General features: G+C 34.0%; 1 protein-coding gene across 3 annotated transcripts in view; it reads left to right on the forward strand.

The window, feature by feature from the left end:
• Window positions 1–22,544, forward strand: part of NIPBL (NIPBL cohesin loading factor) — a 189,101-nt gene that overhangs the window by 69,883 nt on the left and 96,674 nt on the right. For all 3 annotated transcript variants that reach the window (XM_024754593.1, XM_024754592.1, XM_024754594.1), the window contains exons 2-9: window positions 2,504–2,646; window positions 4,603–4,768; window positions 6,548–6,675; window positions 12,286–12,385; window positions 12,902–13,053; window positions 17,898–18,058; window positions 18,964–19,060; window positions 21,784–22,410. In XM_024754593.1, the coding sequence (XP_024610361.1) occupies window positions 2,583–2,646; window positions 4,603–4,768; window positions 6,548–6,675; window positions 12,286–12,385; window positions 12,902–13,053; window positions 17,898–18,058; window positions 18,964–19,060; window positions 21,784–22,410 (1,495 nt within the window). In that variant the 5' untranslated portion in view covers window positions 2,504–2,582. The remainder of the gene's footprint in view (window positions 1–2,503; window positions 2,647–4,602; window positions 4,769–6,547; window positions 6,676–12,285; window positions 12,386–12,901; window positions 13,054–17,897; window positions 18,059–18,963; window positions 19,061–21,783; window positions 22,411–22,544) is intronic.

Genomic DNA, 22,544 nt, shown 5'->3' on the forward strand with positions numbered 1-22,544 from the left:
ACATGCAATATTTTATTTCATTCTCATTAACACTTACGCAGTGGGCTACTTTCTTTACTCTTCCATTTCTTTAAATCAGCAACTTTCAAACTGCTTTGATTTGGTGACCCATCATTAGAAAGACATGTACCTAGACTCTCAAAGCAATGTGCAGTGTAGCCTTACAGTTCTATTCTCTCCATCTCTCTCAGTATTGCTCTCAACCCACTAAATTTATCTTACAATCCACTAATCAGTCACCATTCACAGATTTTAAATAAAGCACTGCCTTAAGCGACAGTTCTAAAGCACTCATTATAACCTTTACCATTTGGTTACCATTTCATTCTGGACACATTCTTCCCCAGAGATAATGACTTTCAGCTTCAGTTTTGGTAGTTTCATGAAAGACAGTGTACTTTCACAGAGGCAGGTGAACCAAACACTACCCAATCCAGAGCCAGAAATGCCATGTCTAATTAGGAGTGTGTATATTCACTTTTAGAGTTCTAGGAATGTTGTTTCTTGATGGTCTTTGGTCACCTTCTAGCATAAGGCAGCAACATTTCTATAGATTACTCATATTCATTAAGATCTATGACCTTAGCTACAATTATAAGTCTGTTTCTACCAAAGTCTTCTGTTCTTCAAAATCTTCGATTACATGAAATTGTCACAGTTCAGCAGTATGGTGTAAATATTTGTCAGTAGCCAAATACTTAATTCATAGTTAAAGCACCAGGCAAGCACTGTTGCTCCCTGCTTTTTCCCCCACTTACTCCCAGTTTTGAGTTGACATCAGAGTGTTTAGATGCCTTTATTATATCAACTGAGAAAAATATTATGGTTAGATTTATTAATCTTCTAATTCACACGTGGTAACTTAATATGTAAATCTTTTTAGGCTAAAAAACCCTCCAGCCTAGGGTTGGGTCTACTTTACATGTTACTCATCTGAAATTTAGGAAAATAGAATAAAGTCAAATAGCCCACAATAGAATCCCCTAGCATATTGTTCTTTATGGGTTCCTATCCTCTGAATTAAATACTTAAACATGGCCACTTGTTACTTAATCTGCTTGAATGAATATGGCAATTTACATGTTCAGTAGTGAGTCATGTATGAATAACAGGAGGTTTTGTGCTGTTCCATACATAATTTGCATTCAGTGATTTTTTTTCCCCATCAATTAGTAATCATAAAATGGAACTTTCTTATTAACCTAAACTTAGAAAAACTGTACTGTGTTTTGATGACTCTGTCAGCTTTTAAATTCTGACTGATTTTTTAAAGTGCTTGATGCAACTGTTAAATATGCAGTGCTTCTTTAAACTTCTTTAATGATTATTAAATAATCAAATTAATTACTTCAAAGTATAAAGTCCATCGTGTAGCAAAAGGAAAAATAGAGGATAGCCAGTAGTAATTGTATCTTTCCTATACTATTTCCTGTGCCTTTTCCCTATAGTGGGCTTCTACTAGCAAGTTTTGTGTCAGTCATTCATCAAAGGAAAACAGTGTTTTGTCCTTAGCCAGCTACTAAAAAAGAATGTACATATAAAAGTCATTAAAGGAATAAAAAGAAAAGGAAATGATTACTGTTGATAAAAAGACAGGATAGTTGTTATCTTTAGAAGGAGCTAGATTGCTAGAGTGGTTCCATGGATGCTTTTTAACTGTTAAACCATACATACATGTTTTAGGAAGTTTCTCAGTATATCTCATTTATAATAAAAGTGAGGAAAAAGAAAGTTCTTAATTTTAACTACTTATATACTACTTTTTGAATGAAAACAACTTAAATTGTAAAGTTGCATTAAGATATAGGAGTAAGGGGAGTTATTATTATATCATTACACTGTTTTGAAGTTTTTAATTCAAAAAACTTAGAGGTTCTCTTAAAAGTTAATGACTAGCAGGTATAACCTCAAAAAACAAAAACATTTAAACTGTTTAAACTAAAAATTACAATTCAGTTTTTTATTTTAGCAGTATGTCTTAGATAATTGATGTAGAGCAGACTTCTCTTGTTTGCCATTTATTTTATGAAGCTATTTAATAAGACAAATCTTTTAATAATGTGCACATTATTTACTAGAAAGGCAAGTTGAAGCTAAATTTTTATGTATTTATGATGTGGAAAAGAAAATAGTGCTTGTCAAAATTGAGTATCCCTGTCTGGAAATATAACCTACTAGTTACACAGACTCTGAGCCAGATTGCTTGGGTTCTAATCTTTGCTCCACAAATTACTTGAAACTTCATGTAAATTAATTTCCTCGTCAGTAAAATGCAGAAAATAATAGTACCTACTTTAGTTGGTTGTTGTGAGGACTAAATGAGTTATTGTATACAAAGCACTTTGCAGCGTGTAACATACAGTAAGTAGTATATGCATGATGGCTATTATTGTTATATAGCTTGAGCAAACAAGAAAAGCAGAAAATTTTATTTTTTAAGCACTTCCCTAGTAGTAATATATTTGACATATTGTTACAAATAATTGTCTGTTTTTTGTTGCAGTGTTTGGGAAATGGGAAGTAATGACAGCTGGCACCTGAACTAAGTACTTTCATAGGCAACACCATTCCAGAACTTCAGGATGAATGGGGATATGCCCCATGTCCCCATCACTACTCTTGCGGGGATTGCTAGTCTCACAGACCGTAAGTTTGGTTATTTTATCTAATTTATGTTCTACTCTGACATTGATTTTTAAAGAGGCTATAACATTAATTATTTGCAGCGTCATAAATAACAAAATGTGTAAAGATTTTAGATTTTGAATGACACACAACATTATTTTCTTTGGTTTATTGGCATAAATGTGAAAGTAATAGAATTAGTGTAGTCAACTAATAATAGATAAGACCTTAATTTCTGTTTCATGCTAAGGACCCATTAAGAAATGGTAGTGTGTGTTTGTTTAAAGGTCTTATATGATAAAGGGATAAATGCAAAAGTAAGGATCAAAGAAGATGAAACAAAGCATTAAGAAAAATCAAAACCAAAGAAGCATGGGTTTGCATATAGGAACTATTACAGACTTTTAAAAAAGCGTTTATGGAAATGGTAAGTGAAACTGCCCTTCAAAGAAGAAAATTTGATAGCCCAACATAATCTGATTTCTTAGTGACATTTATTTTGGATGTCATGTTTCATAATCTTTTGGAGTTTGTCATAGATGTCAAGAGCCTATTTTACCCTGAACACTTAAGTTTAAGAACATCTTCATTCTCTTGAGATTTAATTAGTGTAGCATAATATTTTAGGGACTCGTTCTTTTGGTAGGCAACTCTAATTCTTAGTCCCTGGGTAATGGTGCAAAAAGCTCCTCACAATGTTAGTCTTTATCCTACCTGAATAAAGGGAAAAAGATATGAGAGGGGAGGGTAGACCATGAGGAGAAGACATACTTTTCTTTGTATAGCAAGCATTATGCAAGATATGGGGCTTCATAAAAGGAGCTATAAGAAAATAACTTCAAGAAATGTTTTCATCTGTTTTCCCCAAAATACTATTTTTTTCTGTTATTAATTTCCAGCTAGTTTAAGCGGGGGTAAAATAGATAACAGCCTACAGCTTTGCAGCAGGGCTAGTTTATAAAATCTGACATAACAAGAAAGTAGCCAGTAGGGTTAGAATAACTCAGGTAAGAAAGCTTTTGAAACAGTCTTTAGTTTTGGTTATCACTTAGTTATAGGTAAGGCATAAATTCATATAATATGTAGGAGTACAGAATCAAATATACTACCAGGAATTTCTTTGCTAGGGGGCGGTGTCTGCCCATTATCTCAGCTGTACCTCATTTTAAAAATTTGCCCAATAAGCCCTACTTATTAAGTAATAATTTGTTTCCAGTGTTTTTATTAATAGAAACCCTGTTATTACCCATTGTGGCTGAGTGGCATGATAGTTATAGTATATAGGTGATTAGAAATTAAACCAAAAACAAAGACACTGTAGTTAACTTTCTTAACTATTAGTTTACACAAATGAACAAATTTCATTTATATGAAGATATTAAATAACTGAATTTAAACTACTGTAAAACATTTATGCCCTTTTGTTTGCTGTCAGAATAAAATGAAGAGAGACTATTTAGTAATTTATAACTTAAAGCAAAATTCCTTAGATATTTTTCTTCAGAATCCTATTCTGTGGACATTGTTCTGCTACCAAAGTGAACTCTTTATTTTTGTATTTATTTAAGCTTTTAAAAACACACATTACTTGTCTATCTGGTGAAGAGTCAGATATTGTTACTTGGTTTATTTATTTGATTCTGATAAATCTTATAACAGAAATAATAGTCTCAATTCTTGGAAATTACTTAGTTTTTAACCCTACTTTTTTTACTCACTTATTAAATTAATAAAGATTTAAGACATGAAAAGTTAGCACAGAGTTTTATTCTTAGACAGTAGTATAATCTATTATGGTCCAAGGGACGTTTGGGGAGTTTTAATAGAGTTGTTTGGGGTTTGTTGGGGGAGAGACGGAATGCCTTTTAATAAATTTGTCACATTTATAACTTATTTTTAATCCCCAAATACATTTAAACACTAAAGAGATTTCTTTCTATCACTCAGTTTCTAATAATATGATTTTATTCCCAATAGTCCTGAACCAGCTGCCTCTTCCATCCCCTTTACCTGCTACAACTACAAAGAGCCTTCTCTTTAATGCACGAATAGCAGAAGAGGTGAACTGCCTTTTGGCCTGTAGGGATGATAATTTGGTTTCACAGCTTGTCCATAGCCTCAACCAGGTATCAACAGATCACATGTAAGTACAATCTGAAATAAAATGAAAAGTTTTGGTCTCACTAAGAGAATCAGTATTCCTGGTTTTACTTTTATTTCAAAAAAATTTTAATACATAGTTTATTTTAAATTATTTGAATATCCAAGTGAGAATATAGCCTTCCTGTGATGAGATATTAATGAGATTTAAATAGGCCATAGTTATTTTGAGACAGTAGTTCTGACCATGTGATTCTATGAGGATCTTTTCGATTCTTATAATCATCTTGGAATTCATCAAGACGGATGTGTGCAGAGGTCTAATGTTGCTCACGAAGTTAGCTCCCTTTTTCCTGGAATTGCTGGAGTAGTTAGAATTCCCAGGCACTAGGGACTTTAATGCTGGCTTTATTTGGAGTAGGCTTACATGCTTTTCATGTAAAGTATAACAAGAACTCAAAGATTAACTTCAAGGCTACTACAGAATTTGGGACTAATTTTTTTCCAGGATTTATCATACAGTCTGAACATAGGTGTGTATTTTCACACAATAGACTTTTAAAATAATATGCACTTAAATTACATAGCTTATTTACAGAACTTTTGCACGAGTATACTTTTTAAAATATACTTTTTACTACAAAAGCAGTATATACTTGTAATATCTCAACACAAAAATGTAAAAAAGTTCACAACCCACTACTCAGCGGTACTCATGTGTCCTTCCATTCTTTTACTGTTGTTTAACTTAAAGTTCATTATTTAGGGGAATGAGGATAAAGCACATTATAATGGAGAGGTCTCTGCCATTAGCTGTAGCACATACTTTAGGGCCATTTTTAAAGCTGATGAATTTAGGTGAAATACTAAATGTGAATTTTCTGATGGAGAAACTGAGAAATGATTGGTTATGTCACTCCAGAAATTCAACAGTGTCTAAATATTATATCACTTCTTATACATGTACATCCTTAATCAAAAGTTTTCACCACATATTTAAAGAGATAAGGGAAATAGCACATGTATAGTTATGATTTATTATATGGAGAGCTGCTTTAAGATTGCCCCCAGAAATTAATTTTATCAGTGGATACCATCTTTATGAATCTTACTAGATTTAATGAGTGGAACAGTGACGTGTAGAATATAAGATTTAAAATACTGCCTATATTTAATTTTTTATCATTTACCTTCCATACTTGTGAACTTAATTTGCTACTTCCTAATTGCAGCTATTCTTAACCACTTGCTTAGGTTTTTTCCCCTGATGGCTTTATTTGAGAAGAGAATAAAGAGGGGAAAAGTATGTAACCTTGGATCTTGTCTTAACCAATGTGCCAACATTATTTCATTCAGAGGACATGCTCAAAAAGACAATCCACTCACATTCAGATGTAAGGGAGAAAATATATTCCAAGCCCAAATATCAACTTCTGTGCATAATTATCACTTCTACCCTTCCATTATTTTGAATAGTTTAGAATAGACACTATTTTCTCCTTTGAAACTAATATGAACATTCTTAAATAAACTTAAAATTCCATAAAATAATGTTTGGGGTTCTTTTTTTTTTTTCTGTTTAAAATAAAATGGGGGGGAAAGAAGTCCGTAGAAGAACCCCCCTCTCATTTTTTTGATAATTCTATTTCTTCTAGGACTAGCGTCTTCAAAAATCCACGAAACTGTTAGACATGCTTGTGTAATTTATTTTTATACCATAAGTCTTCTTGATTTTCTGCCTCAGCATTTTCTGAATTTCACTGGTGAATTCTTAATCATCCATCACTGTTTTAATGTTTTGTATTTATTTTTTCAATGCCAGAGAGTTGAAAGATAACCTTGGCAGTGATGATCCAGAAGGCGACATACCAGTCTTGTTGCAGGCCATCCTGGCGAGGAGTCCTAACGTTTTCAGGGAGAAAAGTATGCAGAACAGATATGTACAAAGTGGTGAGGTTTTTAATAATTGAATTTCATAGTATATATATTTTTAATGTGTCCCATATTAGAACTTGTTTCACATGTAATTAAAGTCAGGTGTGTCCTTTAACAAGCTAGCTTGTCGTCTGTTAATGCCGTGTTGATACCTTGAATGAAGCCAAGAACGAAAAGGAAACTAAACGGATGTTAACATTCTTGCAGTTTAATATGTAACTAAATTCCTTGGGAATTAGGCAAAGCTTAATATGTGGTTTGCTAGATATTTCAGACTTTATTAGTTCATTCAATGAAAGAGCTTTAGGAATTTTTTTTATTTAAAAAAATCATAGAATAGATATGAAAGGAGTCTTCATTAATCAAATAATAAATAAAAATATCTGCAGAGCTTCTCAACATGTAGTACATGTATAAATAATTATACCAGGTATTAGTTTTAGAATCGATGGTGACTATATTCATGGTTATGTAGTAATTGGTTTAACACTTCTGTTGCCTTAGCAATAGAAAAAGGTTTATAATAAGTATTACTATTAAGGAAAATTCTATTTATAGTAAGCATTAGAAAACCCATAAAAATGTGATGTCCAACACAGATATGATTTTTCTGTAGTCAAGAAGAACCTTTAAGTTAGGAGCATTGTTCTGGTCTGAAGCTTACTGAATCAGGCAAGCCCAAGTACTTGCTTCCCTCTCAAGATTAAAACAGTCAGAAGGGAATAGTTTAGAGAACCCAGGAAGGTCTAGTTTATTTAATTGGTTACTTGTATTCAAGAATATTGCCACATTTATTGACAGTACCTCCATGAAGCTTGCCATTCCATTTCTTAGTTTTATTTTTTAATAGTATTACTTTGTTGATTCTTTATATTTGTGTGTAAGTTGTGTTTTTAAAGCAATTGCATAGTTACTATCCATTTCCCAAAGTGAATCCAGGGAAATTTCCTTTCAGGGAATCAAAGGTAGGTATGCAGGGCAAGACTGTATCTTCATCAGAACTAATAAGCTAGATGGCAGTAGTAGGAGACAGATAGGAATGGTGAAAGGAAAGCTAGAATTACACATACTCTGGAAGAGTGTTGGAATGAAAGAAAATATGGAGAGATTGTTGATTGGAAGAAAGGCTATAGGCATACCTCGTTTTATTGCACCTCGCTTTATTGCGCTTCTCAGATATTGCCTGTTTTACAAATTGAATGTGTGGCAACCGCACATTGAACAAGTCTGTCAGTGCCATTTTTCCAGCAGCATTTTACTTTGTGTCTCTGTCACATTTTGTTAATTATCACAATATTTGAAACATTTTTATTATTATTGTATGTGTTCTGGTGATCTCTGATTGGTGATTTTTGAAGTTACTATTGTAATTGTTTGAGGGCACTAGGAATCGCGCCCATGTAAGACAGTGTAATCAATAAATGTATGTTTTGGCAGGACTGGCAGTTCCCCTCTCCTTGGGCCTCCCTATTTTCTGAGACACAACAATATTGAAATGAGGCCAGTTAATAACTCTACAATGGCCTCTTAAGTGTTCAAGTGAAAAGAACAGTCACATGTCTTTCACTTTAATCAAAAGCTAGAAATGCAGGCTTCCTTGATGGCGCAGTGGTTGAGAGTCCGCCTGCCGATACAGGGGACACAGGTTCATGCCCTGGTCCGGGAAGATCCCATATGCTGCGGAGCGGCTAGGCCCGTGAGCCATGGCCGCTGAGCCTGCACGTCCGGAGCCTGTGCTCCGCAACGGAAGAGGCCACAGCAGTGAGAGGCCCACGTACCGCAAAAAAAAAAAAAAAGAAAAAAAAAGCTAGAAATGCTTAAGCTTAGTGAGGAAGCCATGTCAAAAGCCAGGATAGGCCAAAAGCTAGGCTTCTTGTCCCATATAGCCACCTAGCAAAGGAAAAGTTCTTGAAGGAAATGAAAAGTGCTATACCCCAGTGAACACTTGAATGTTAAGAAAGCTAAATAACCTTATTGCTGAGATGGAGAAAGTTTTAATGGTCTGGGTAGAGGATCAAACCAGTCAGAGCATTCCCTTAAGCCAAAGCCTAATCCAGAGCAAGGCCCTAACTCTCTTCAATTCTCCGAAGGCTGAGAGAGGTGAGAAAGCTGCACAAGAAAAATTTGAAGCTAGCAGAGATTGGTTTATGAGATTTAAGGAAAGAAGCCATCTCCATAACATAAAAGTACAAGGCAAAGCTGCAAGTGCTGATGTAGAAACTGCAGCAAGTTATCCAGAAGATCTAACTAAAATAAAAAATGAAGGTGGCTGTGCTAAACAAAAGATATTCAGTGTAGACAAAACAGTCTTGTATTGGAAGAAGATGCCACCTAGGACTTTCATGGCTGGAGAGGAGAGTCAATGCCTGGCTTCAAAGCTTCGAAGGACAGGCTGGCTCTCTTCCTAGGAACTAATACAGGTGGTGAATTTAGGTTGAAACCAGTGCTCATTGACCATTCTGAAAATCCTAGGGCCTTTAAGAGTTATGCAAAATCAACTCTGCCTGTGCTCTATAAATGGAATAACAAACCTGGATGACAAACATGTTTGTTTATAACATGGTTTATTGAATACTTTAAGCCCACTGTTGAGATCTGCTTCTCAGAAAAAGATTCCTTTCAAAATATTACTGCTCATTGACAGCACATCTGGTCATCCAGGAGCTCTGACGGAGATGTACAACAAAACTAATGTTGTTTTCATGCCTGCTAGCACAACATCCATCCTGCAGCCCATGGATCAAGGAGTCATCTCAGCATTCGAGTCTTATTAATTTAAGAAATACATTTCATGCGACTCTAACTTCCATAGATAGTAACTCCTCTGATGGATCTGGACAAAGCAAATTGAAAACTTTCTGAAATGTTTCACCATTCTAGATGCCATTAAGAACATTCATGATTCATGGGAAGAGGTCAAAATATCAACATTCACAAAAGTTGGAAGAAGTTGATTCCAGTTCTCATGGATGACTTGTGAGGGGTACAAGACTCCAGTGGAGGAAGTAACTGCAGATGTGGTAGAAATAGCAAGAGAGCTAGAATTAGAAGTAAAACCTGAAGATGTGACTTAATTGCTGAAATCTCATGATTAAAGTTTAATGGATGAGGAGTTGCTTCTTGTGGATGAGCAAAGAAAGTGGTTTCTTGAAGTGGAATCTACTTGTGGCTGAGATGCTATGAAGATTGTTAAAATGGCAACAAAGGATTTAGAATATTACATAAGCTTTAGTTGACAAAGTAGCAGCAGAGTTTGCGAGAGTTGACTCCCAATTTTGAAAGAAGTTTTACTGTGAGTAAAATGGTGTCAAATGGCATTGCGTCCCACAGAGATGTCATTCATGAAAGGAAAGAGTCAATCAATGCAGCAAACTTCATTGTTGTGTTATTTTAAGAAAGTGCCAGAGCCACCTCAACCTTCAGCAACCACCATTCTGATCAGTCATCAGCCACCAACATTGAGCAAGACCCTCCACCAGGAAAAAGATTACAACCTCACTGAGGGCTCAAACAATGGTTAGCATTTTTTAGCAATAAAGTATTTTTAAATTAAGGTATGTACATTGTTTTTTTAGACATAATGCTATTGTACATTTAATGGACTACAGTATAGTGTAAACATAACTTTTATATGCACTGGGAAACCACAGGAAATTCATGTAACTCCTTTTATTGCGATATTTGTTTTATTGCGGTGGTCTGGAACCGTATCTGCAATATCTCCGAGGTATGCCTGTAATAGGAAATAGGGTAAGGGCATTGAGTATAGGATGACGTAAATAAATGTAAGATTGAATAAAGGAAGTCTTCCGAGGCTATTTATACTACATTTTTATAACTTATATCTCTAATAAGAAACTTTGAATATTCACCTTTCAGTCACATATTTTGTGGTTTTTACTATATATGCTTATTTTTTAGCCTGAAACATTGTTTCATTTCTCCATATCCTACTTTGTAAAAACAAACTAGCATTTAAAAACTGATTCATTGCATGTTGTGATTTTTTTTTTTCTAAGCATTTTCCATTTGGCTTTAAAATTTTAAAAGGTGATTTTTGGTTGTTAAATATAAATGTGAGTCACACATTTGGAAAATATTTAATAATGTGCAAATCACTTCGTTCATAGTTCTTTGGATCTCTGAGAGAATCAGAAAGGACTACTAGTATTTCATTTGCCCCTTTTATTTATAAAGCCACTGCCTCCAAACTAGTAATTCCAGCTTGTCACAGTGATGACTGTTAATTCAGGAGAAAATACTTTTTAATTCCCATCTCATGGAGTCTTGCCCCCTTTCTCTCAAAAAAAAAAAAAATTCAGCAACAGTAGTTATAGTAATTAAATTATTAAGCCATGGAATATATGATTTAGTACTGAATTTGAGTTGGAAGAGAAAATTCATAAATTGAAATTTAGACTACATAGAAAATACGCTATTAGTGTTAGACTTTGAGGTGCTCTCATCTCATTCAGCCACTGTGGTAGAGCTAGAATCCTTTCTGTAGTTCCTGGCAAATGAACATGTAACTTCTGTTTGAATGTTTCTGGTGAAAGGCACTTTTCATAGCAGCAGCAGGAAATGAAATTTGGGGAAATAATGTGATACTTGAAACTCCCAGAAAGATTGGCTATACATACCATAAGAAAGGTCAGAGTTAATCATAGATTTTTATCTTTGATTTTAGAGTGTCTGAATAGCTGAATTTTTCTGCACCTCCTATATAACAAAATGCCACTTATGCAACAGTTGAAGGAACAATGTCTAACTTGAAAAGAAATGTGAGAATCTGAAAGCTCTTTTCACACTTTCATTCATTAAACAAATATTCACTTAATCCTATTTTATGGCAAGAATTACTGTGGAAGAAAGAATAGGAGCATTCTGTTGTTTGTTAACAGACTTTCAGATGGTAATTTCAGTACTTCAGACTTTGGGCCCCTAAGTAAAGTACTTTTTAAAACTTAGGTCCGGGGCTTCCCTGGTGACGCAGTGGTTGAGAGTCCGCCTGCCAATGCAGGGGACACGGGTTCCTGCCCCAGTCCGGGTGGCTGGGCCCGTGAGCCATGGCCGCTGAGCCCGCGCGTCCGGAGCCTGATGCTCCGCGACGGGAGAGGCCACAACAGTGAGAGGCCCGCGTACCGCAAAAAAAAAAAAACTTACGTCCGAATCACAATGAAATAGAGTTGTAAAATTAAGCTCCTAAGGTGAGAGATGTATGTAATAAAGTATTCCATGTAATAGAAAAACCATCCAAAAGCCTGTTGTAGACAGAAGTGTGTAGTATTTGGAAAGAGGTTAGATAGAGCAACTTCTGAAAGTTCTTTTCAATTCTAAGGCTAAATGATAGGACAATAAGTAAGCAAGTAAATTTAAAAACAAAAAATTATATCTCTGTCTCTGTCCCTGGATTAGTTATATGCTAAAAGGATGTTTTGTTGAAATTGGTTGTACTTGAAATTTATAGTTTCTATATTTTGCTCTACAAACTTAACATGTTGGTCAAAAAGAAAAGAACAAAGAACTTTTGAATGTTTGTGAAAGAATGATTGATTTAAATCACTTGAAGAATGCTTTACCATTGGAAGAAAATAACATGTTTTACCATTTTTGTATGTTGTGTAGGAATGATGATGTCTCAGTATAAACTTTCTCAGAATTCCATGCACAGTAGTCCTGCATCTTCCAATTATCAACAAACCACTATCTCACATAGCCCCTCCAGGTAATGTATATATCATTTTATTAAGTACTGTTTTCTGTAGTAAATATGCTTGGGAATATATAGTGTATACATACATTTAGGTAATGGTGAATTACGTGTAGTTAAAAAGTTTAGATGCTTAGCCTTAAATAGTAACCCACATGAATATTTGCCTTAAAATGTTATATGTGGAAATACTCTAATATACTAATTTAAATAAATAGTAACTTAATTTCATACAAACAAAAGAATGTGTTAAAATAACCAGCGTGTTTGAGATAAATAAGAAAATTCATTGAGTAGAATTTAGGGAGCATGTAAAATAAATGAATTACTCCAGTTTTTACAAACTGCTTAATATAACTCTTAGAATATGAATTGTGAATGATTTTTGTATGTTATTTATTTTTCAGAATTTTTCTGTGTACATATATTTTATACAAATTAGAGTTTGGAGAATTTTATGACAGTGAAATATCAAGGAATATCATATTTATTTCATTTCCTGATATTGTTTATTTGGATTTTGGGTTTTAGCCGGTTTGTGCCACCACAGACAAGCTCTGGGAACAGATTTATGCCACAACAAAACAGCCCAGTGCCTAGTCCATATGCCCCACAAAGCCCTGCAGGATACATGCCATATTCCCATCCTTCAAGTTATACAACACATCCACAAATGCAGCAAGGTAAGAAAGTTGCTTGTTTATTTAAAGGGAATGCCTCTAGTTCCCAGCAAATTCATTTTTTTCTTTTTATAAATTTTAAAACACAAATACTAAACTGTATACTTTTTTGTCAATGAACATTTCTTTTAAGCTGTGGCTTATATTATTAAAAATATGTTACATTTATTACTTGGGAAGTCATCTGGGAGATAAAAAGATCAGTATAATTTGACTCTTTGGATTACCTTATTATATTATACAACTGAGTATATCTGGTTATGAAATTAGGAACTGCTTTATTTAATTGGGCTTCTTACAGTAGCACTAAGTCAGAGAAGAATTACGTTTTAATTAGTAAAGTATATGTTGTGTGAAAATTTTAATATCAAGTAGATACAGTACTGGTAGAGGAAAATTAATAATCTTGGATTCAAAATTTTCTGGGATTAGATTATTAGTTCTCATTTGAAGTCAGTTGTTGATAATATGATGTCTTTTTAAGATCATACTGTGTTGGGCTCTATGTCATGGCTATTAAATAATGTATTTACTAGTATATTGTACTTTTTAAAAGAAATTTTGAAAAGTACAAAAGATAATATAACAGATATCTGTGTTTTTATCCCTCATAATTAACAGCAGATTTTTAACATTTGCAGTCAGTCATTAGTACCTGTTTGTATTCTTGGTTTTTTATTAATGCATGGATCAAAACATGCTTCATTTATAAACTTTTATCTTACAAACTTTTAACTTAGTGTCATCTATTAAAACAGCCAATTTCTGGTTTTCCAAAGCTAGATAATGAAATGGTAGGTTGAGCCTATTTTATACAGTAAGTCAAGGAAAAACTTGGAGACCAAGCACACCTTTGGAATAGAAACCTCCAAAGTTATAGAATTTAGTGTGAGTACTGAACAGAAGTATGCGTGTATATGGGCTCTTGATACTTGTGAAATATTACTCTGGTATGCCAAAGTTATGTGAAACATTTTTAATGTAATTAATAAGAGGGAAAATATTGAAAGGACACATTTGCTTCATATGGAAATATCCACATAAATATGTGTAGGAAAAAACCATAAATTTTTACTCTAAACACTGTTGTTGTTCTATAACAAGATAAGCCCAGCTTTTTCAAAAGAATACATTGAAATCACAAAATCAAAAGAAAAATGTAGTTTGAGGGCCTATTCAATAATGAGTCATTTCTTAGAAATTCTCGGATACTTGAGAGACCAAAAATAATACAAGGGATTAGCCCCACACAGATACCAAAATTATTATAAATAAGAAAATTTAATGTGGTAAGGAACAAATAGATTGGTAAATGGGACAGAAATGGGTCCAGAAATAAGGCAGATGTCTGTGGGAATATAGAGTTTGTGAAAGGTAATATTTAAAAAACACTTTATAAAAAAAACAAAAAACAAAAAAAACACTTTATATTATAAAAATTTTAACCATGCAGAAAAGTTGAAAGAATAGCACAGTGAAACATTTCACCAACAGGCATTCTGCCTCTCTGTCCTTAAATACATCTGCTAGGAAGTCAGTTCTCCTTTATAAACACCAAGTGTAATAATTTACCCCTAAAAAAATTAAGAACATTTCTGTAGTATCATCTGATGCCATCTACATTGTTTTCACCAGTTGACCTCAAATATGTCTTTTATAACCTTTTTTTCCCCACATATGATCTAATCTAGTTTCTCACACATTGCATTTGCTTTTTACATCTCTTTTGACTCTTTTAATCTAAACAGTCCCATACCCTTTCCCCATGACAGTAATTTTTGGTTTTTTGAGGAGTCTGTGCTACTTTTGTTGTAGAATATCCCATATTCTAGACTTCACTGTTTCCTCATTGTGTTGTTTAATTTGCTTATATACTTCCTATATTTCCTACCAACTGGAAGTTATCTTTAAAGGCTCTGTTAGTTTCTAGTTGTATATTTTTGGCAAGGGTACTAAATAAGTAATGTTGTACACTTGATATTGCATCACATCAGAGGGCATATAATGGCAAGTGGCTTCATTATTAGTGACATTTAGGTAATGACTACTCCATGTCTTCTTTTATAAGGAACATAATATTTCTTTGCAATCAGTGAGCAATCTGTCAGGTGATATTTTGAGATCATGTAACTGTCCTATATTTCCTATTAATCTTTATCCTAAAGGGTTTACCATCCAATAATGATTCTCTTTTCATCAGTTTTTACACTGGTCATTGGAAAATGGTGATTTTCCAATTTTGTCATTCTAAAGATAGTATTTTGAATCAGTGTGTAATAATGGATTGTTTAATAAATCATGTTGGATTGGTTGGCTAGGCATTTTGAAATTTTATTTGGATTCCTAGATCATCTAGAGCAAAAGTGTTCTAGATGGATGAACTATTTACGTTTGTATTTTAAGTCATAAAATTATAAGAAGAAGGGGCTTGCCTGGTGGCGCAGTGGTTAAGAATCTGCCTGCCAATGCAGGGGACACGGGTTCGAGCCCTGGTCCGGGAAGATCCCACATGCCGCGGAGCAACTAAGCCTGAGTGCCACAACTACTGAGCCTGCACTCTACAGCCCGCGAGCCACAACTACTGAGCCCATGTGCCACAGCTACTGAGCCTGCGCTCTAGAGCCCACGCTCTGCAACAAGAGAAGCCACCGCAATGAGAAGCCCGCACACCACAACGAAGAGTAGCCCCCACTCTCCGCAGCTAGAGAAAGCCCTCACACAGCAAGGAAGACCCAATGCAGCCAAAAATAAATGAATTAATTTAAAAAGAAATTATAAGAAGAAAACATGGGGTGAATTTTGGGTACCTTAGGGTTGAGAAGGCCTTGTTTCTAAGCAGGACTGGATTCTAGAAATGGAAAAAAAACCCAGATTAATTCTAAATTTCTGTGTAATAGGAGAGAACAAATAAGGACAAGTAAATTTAGGGAAAAAACTTTTTCAATATTTATTACAAAGTATTAATTTTAAATACAGCAAGATCTTATGCAGGTTGATAAGAATAAGACAAAAATAGACTAAAGAATTAAACAATTTACTGAAAAAGAAAAGCAAAGTGGATATGGAAAGATTTAATACATATACGAAAGTATGGTCAACCTGGCTCACAATTAAAGAGATGCAAATCAAAATTAAATTGAAATAAAATTTTATATCTATCAGATTAGTAACATTTTATAGTGTGCAGGGAAATTTGAACTTCATACAGTCTTCATAGGGACATAAATTGATACAACCATTTTAGAGAGTAGTTTGACAATATCTGTTCCAGTTTAAAATACATACCTCCTTCAGTTGTTAAAAATCTATCTCCCTGGGCTTCCCTGGTGGCACAGTGGTTGAGAGTCCACCTGCCAATTCAGGGGACGCGGATTCGTGCCCCGGTCCAGGAAGATCCCACATGCCGCCAAACGGCTGGGCCCGTGAGCCATGGCCGCTGAGCCTGTGCGTCCGGAGCCTGTGCTCTGCAATGGGAGAGGCGACAACAGTGAGAGACCCATATACCGCAAAAAAAATCTATCTCCCTTACAAGTAGGAGTGGGGCTAAAAATGCTCAGGCAGTTTTATCTCAAGTTCTAGCAAGCATTCATGGAAAAGATATTCTATTCTTACATGGATTAAAGACTAAGTGTGAAAAAACAAAACTATGAAACTTTTGAAAGACAATATCAGAGAGTAATTTTTATGATTTTGTGTTAAGTAGGGAATCTGAATGTCCAATACACGTGAAAGATGCTTGGCTTCACTGTTAATTAAGGAAGGAAATGCTAATTAAAGTGGCTATCAGAGGCATTTCCCATCTTCAAATTGATGAAAATCATTGGCAAGGATATAGAGCAGTATGAACACTTATCTACTACCAGTAGAGTGGACATAAATAATTTGGAAAGCTATTCGTTAATATTTAGTAAGGTTTAAAAACAGGAATATCCAGCAATTTCACTCCTAAGAAACATTTGTAAAAAAGTCATATACAAGAATACACATTACAGCATTGTTTATGATGGCAAAAATACTCAAGCAACCTAAACTACTAACAAGGGACTTCCCTGGTGGCACAGTGGTTAGGACTACACGCTTCCAATGCCGGGGGCCCAGGTTCAATCCCTGGTCCAGGAACTAGATCCCACATGCATGCCACAACTAAGAGTTTGCGTGCTACAACTAAGAGTTTGCATGCCACAACTAAGGAGCCAGCAAGCCTCAACTAAGAATCCTGCCTGCTGCAGCTAAGACCTGACACAAACAAACAAATAAATGTTTTTTAAAAATAAAAAAATAAACTAGTAACACAAGGATGGATAGAGTATGTACATTATGCAGCAGAATATATGTATTTATTCAAAGTAAATGAATTTAAAACTACATATATAAAAATGGATACATTTCAACACAATATTGAATTTAAAAAGCAAGTTATAGAAGGATATATACAATACATATACCATTTATACAAAGTTATAATGTGCAAAACAGTGCTATGTGTTATTTAAGAATATATTCATTTATAGCAAAGCTAAAAAGGTATTCATAGGTAGAGTGAACTCTAAATTCAGTATAGTGCTTACTTTTAGGGAATAAGGGGAAGGAAATAGAGGAGAGGAATATGCAGGTATATGGAGAGCTTCAGCCATATCTAATGTCTTATTTCTTTTCAAAAATCAATCTGAATGACTTGTGGCAAAGTGTTAAGATTTGATCAAGCTCTGGATAGTCAGCCAGCTCATTATATTAGTCTTTGTAATTTATGTATGCTAAAATATTACTTGTGAGCAATTATTATTGTCCTGTAAGAATTTTAACAGTTTATTTTTATAAAGCTTTTTTAAAATTCTTATTAATTTCAGCATCGGTATCAAGTCCCATTGTTGCAGGTGGTTTGAGAAACCTACATGATAATAAAGTTTCTGGTTCGTTGTCTGGCAATTCTGCTAATCATCATGCTGATAATCCTAGACATGGCTCAAGTGACGACTACCTACACATGGTGCACAGGCTAAGTAGTGACGTATGTAATATATTAGTTGTCATTAAGGTAATAAAATAGTTCTAATATTTGTCTTATAACCTAGTATTTCAGTTCTGTAATTTGAAGGATATCTACCTTTTATTGAGGATTATACTGGGTCTGAGAATCTAGCTGTACCTGTAGAGCAGGGTTGATAAACTGGCCAATAGTCTGACCCATAAACTAAGACTGATTTTCACAGTTATAATAAAGAGTTTAAAAGAACAACAACAAAGAATGTTATGTGACAAACTGTATATGATCCATAAAGCCTGAAATATATACTATCTGTCCCATTACAGAAAAAGTTTGCCAACCTCTGGTCTAGAGGTTTAGGTCCTTAATGATATATACTTCATTTTTAAATGTTTGCTCACACAGATGTCCTCTTAAATAATGAGCCTTTATTTATTAGTGCTTAGCTCTTTTTCCCTCTAAGACTTGTACAGAAATTTTTTTCCCTGAAATTTAATGTTGCTTTAATGTTACTGAAATATTCCACATACTGGAAATCTGTCTTGTCATTGGTTTGGTGGTATTATCGCATAAGTTACATGTATTTAAGTTTAACAAAGATGACATTGGACTCTGCCCTCAAGACATTTACATTTACAGCCTGGTGGGATGTTCAGAGCTCCTTTGGTAGAAAATAGCAAACAAAAATGGAGCATACTAGTAATACCAGTTTTCTTATTCATTGCTATGCTTAGGCTGTTGATTCTTTTGGATACAATTTCAATTCTTCTAAGATATACCACGAAGAAAACAGGAAAGTGCAGAAGAATAATGCTTTTGAATACCAACACTTTACCTGTCAGTAATTTATGTCTTTTATTGGTTCTCTTTAAGATTTCTATAAAGCCTCTTCTATCATTCAAGATATAAATGTTATACTCTATTCCTAGGATGGAGATTCTTCAACAATGAGGAATGCTGCATCTTTTCCCTTGAGGTCTCCACAGCCAGTATGTTCCCCTGCTGGAAGTGATGGAACTCCAAAAGGTATCATTGTAACTAAAATTTCCTTAAATTTTTCACATTTCAAGTTGAGTAAAGAATTCAGACTTCTTAATGCAGTTACCAAAAATTATTCTCTATTGTTTTTCACTTATTGTAGGAAAAAATGAACCTGTACTTACTGATACTGTTTTCAGATATATACAGTATCATTCTTAATAATAATCCAGTGGTCTTTTCAAACCACAGTCTTTTTCATCTTTCTTAAATATTTGAAATTATTGATCAGCTTTCCCCAATCTTCACCCTCCCCCCCAAACTTATTTTGTATTGAATCCACCTATTTTCCTCATCCTTTTTTCATTGATTTTTTTTTCTTCATTAGCTCTTTTCTCTGCTCTATCATTTCTCAAGATTCCTATCATTAGATTTTTAATCTTCCATTGTACTTTTTTCCTTGGCTATTTTACTCAGTTTTGGTAATAGCGTTTGTTACTTTTATGAACAGGGCCCTCAAATCAATGTCTTTTGCTTCCAGTCCTGTCTCCCAAGTTGTAATTTTTCATTTCCGGACAAAACCTCCTCATATCTAGCTGGTATTTCAAATTCATGTTCAAAATTGTACTCACTGTTCTTTCTGCCATTCCTGTTTCTCTTAATGCTATTCCAAATCCTGAATTATCTTTAAAGTCTTCTCTTACTTCTTAGGTAGTCATTTATCAAAATCTGGCCTGTTCTATGTTAATTACTTCACTAGATCTCTTACACCTACTTTCATTTCTGCTTATTAAAATCGTATTAATTCTTCAAATTCTAAGTTAAATGGGTGATCTTCTATTGACCCTTCCCTGGTTTCCCCAAGCCGTTAGTTTCTGTTTTTTCTAATAACTTATCCTGTACTATCTTATGGACGTGAATTTTATTTTATTTATCTTCAAATTCCCAAAGAACCTTGTGTGGTCTTCTGTGTATAATAGAGTCACAAAATTCTGAGTCCATGTTTGAACTATTTTTTAAAATACTTAAAACTAAGGTCTAATAATTGGAGTCATCCAAGTTTGTTGGAAGAGAATATTGTATCCACTTTAAAGAAGTAGCTTTTAATTAATTGCAATATAGCTGATAATAAATTTTATCTGTGACAAATTCTAATTATAGCCGTCTAAAACATGGGCTGGTCTGCCTCATTGTAAAGATTTTTTTTTCAGAGATTATGTTCCAACTCTTTGATCAGGGATATTCTTCATGAGGCGAAAGTTGAACTTTTATGAGCCATTCTAATTCAATCATTAGAATTATGAGCCATTCTAATTCTATAATTCTGTGAATTTCCAGACATAGAAGTAACCCAGCTTCTGAAAGAGAGAACAACTTCCAGAGTAACTCTATTTGTACTTTAGGTGTCAAAGTTAGGTACATATCTCACAAGTATTTTCAGAGTAAGAAATAATCAGAGTGCCAGGGAGGAATAACAGTGGGATAGCTGGTTGCTCTAGATAACCAGACCATTTTCCCTCTAACTGTTGAGGATGGATAGATGAGTGAATGGATGAATGGATTGTTAGGTGGATAGATAACTTTAGATAGAAAGAGAAGAAAACTTTAGGACAGTTAACCTCACGAACACATTAGTCATCAGAAGCCTCTATTTCTGTTCGTGAGGGTTTTTTCCAACTAGTTTTGAAGGTTGAATGCATCTTCAATTAGCCTAGTTTAATTTTTAGATAAATTGTTGGAATTTAAAGTTTGTTCTAAAATATATATAATGTGACACGTAAACTTTAAATAAAAAGGCAATATGACGTGTTATAATGTGTAAGATGTTATGGAAAACCCAAACGAACATTTTTTGGCCAACCATATATAAAGCACTTTTAGCTTGACTGATTTTTATAATTTCCTATGGGTTTTTTAAATTTTTATAATTAATTCAAAGAAATGTATATATTATTCAGATACAATTATACTTTTATTTCTGAAGCATATTGATGCAGTTCTTCCTCATTGACAACTTGTTAACTAGGAAAAATTTTCCCATTCGATTAGCTTACTTTTAACACTTCCTTGTATCGTATAGTGTTTAATTTAATGGGATCTGGGCTGAAGATATTTTATTTGCTGGACCTGCATATTTTTCTAATAAAAGGAGGATTAGCAAGCTGAAGAGAGTATGTGAATGATGTTAAGTGGAGGGAGAAAGAGAAGACCACATAAAGGTATAAATTAATACTTTACCACCAATTTTTTAAGTAAGTGGAGACTGATCATTGTAATTTTTCCCACTTCATTTTTCTTATACCATTAAGTATTCCTGTGAGTGTACACCCTAGGATTAATTTTTTTATTTTTTTGTAATTTGACAGACTTATTTTTACTTTATACACGTCAGTTTTCTTCGATAATAAGTGAGAGAATAGAGATTATCATACCCAAAATATTTGTGTTGCATCTTTAGAAATAGTGAAGTCTTTGCCATTTTCAAGCTAAGTATTTATATTTTTTACGTGAAAAAATAGAAATAATACTGGTCTGGAAGATGGAATACTCATATTTTAATTCAAACCTGGATCATCTACCAGCAAGCAAAAAGACCATGGGGGACACATCTTTAGGCTTTCTTTTCATATTCTGTAAATAAGTAGCTTGGATGAGATAATTTAACATTTTTTCTAGTGGTACTGTATTGTCACTTATTTAATATGTCTATCACATTGTCTGAAAATGTAAAACTAGCACAACTGTTCGTTCCTGTTGAATTGTTTTTGTAGGATCAAGACCACCTTTAATCCTACAGTCTCAGTCTCTACCTTGCTCATCACCTCGAGATGTTCCACCAGACATCTTGTTAGATTCTCCAGAAAGAAAACAAAAGAAGCAAAAGAAGATGAAATTAGGCAAGGATGAAAAAGACCAGAGTGAGAAAGCTGCAATGTATGATATCATTAGCTCTCCATCCAAGGACTCTACTAAACTTACATTAAGACTTTCTCGAGTAAGGTCTTCAGACATGGACCAGCAAGAGGATATGCTTTCTGGTATGGAAAATAGCAATGTTTCAGAAAATGATATTCCTTTTAATGTGCAGTACCCAGGACAGACTTCAAAAACACCCATTACTCCACAGGATGTAAACCGCCCACTAAATGCTGCTCAGTGTTTGTCGCAGCAAGAACAAACAGCATTCCTTCCAGCAAATCAAGTGCCTGTTTTACAGCAGAACACTTCAGTTGCTACAAAACAGCCCCAGACTTCTGTGGTACAGAATCAGCAACAGGTATCACAACAGGGACCTATATATGATGAAGTGGAATTGGATGCATTGGCTGAAATTGAGCGAATAGAGAGAGAATCAGCTATTGAAAGGGAGCGCTTTTCAAAAGAAGTTCAAGATAAAGGTAAAATAGTCTCATTACTACCACTTCATGCTCTTGGCAAATATTTAATTATAATGTCAAAAAAGTTTTTTAAAGTAACTCTTTTTCTCATTATATTTTATAATTTTTAATGTTTCTCCTCAATTATGGTTTTA

The sequence above is a fragment of the Neophocaena asiaeorientalis genome, unplaced genomic scaffold (genome assembly GCF_003031525.2).
Source record: "Neophocaena asiaeorientalis asiaeorientalis breed wild unplaced genomic scaffold, Neophocaena_asiaeorientalis_V1.1 scaffold229, whole genome shotgun sequence".
NCBI lineage: Eukaryota > Metazoa > Chordata > Mammalia > Artiodactyla > Phocoenidae > Neophocaena > Neophocaena asiaeorientalis.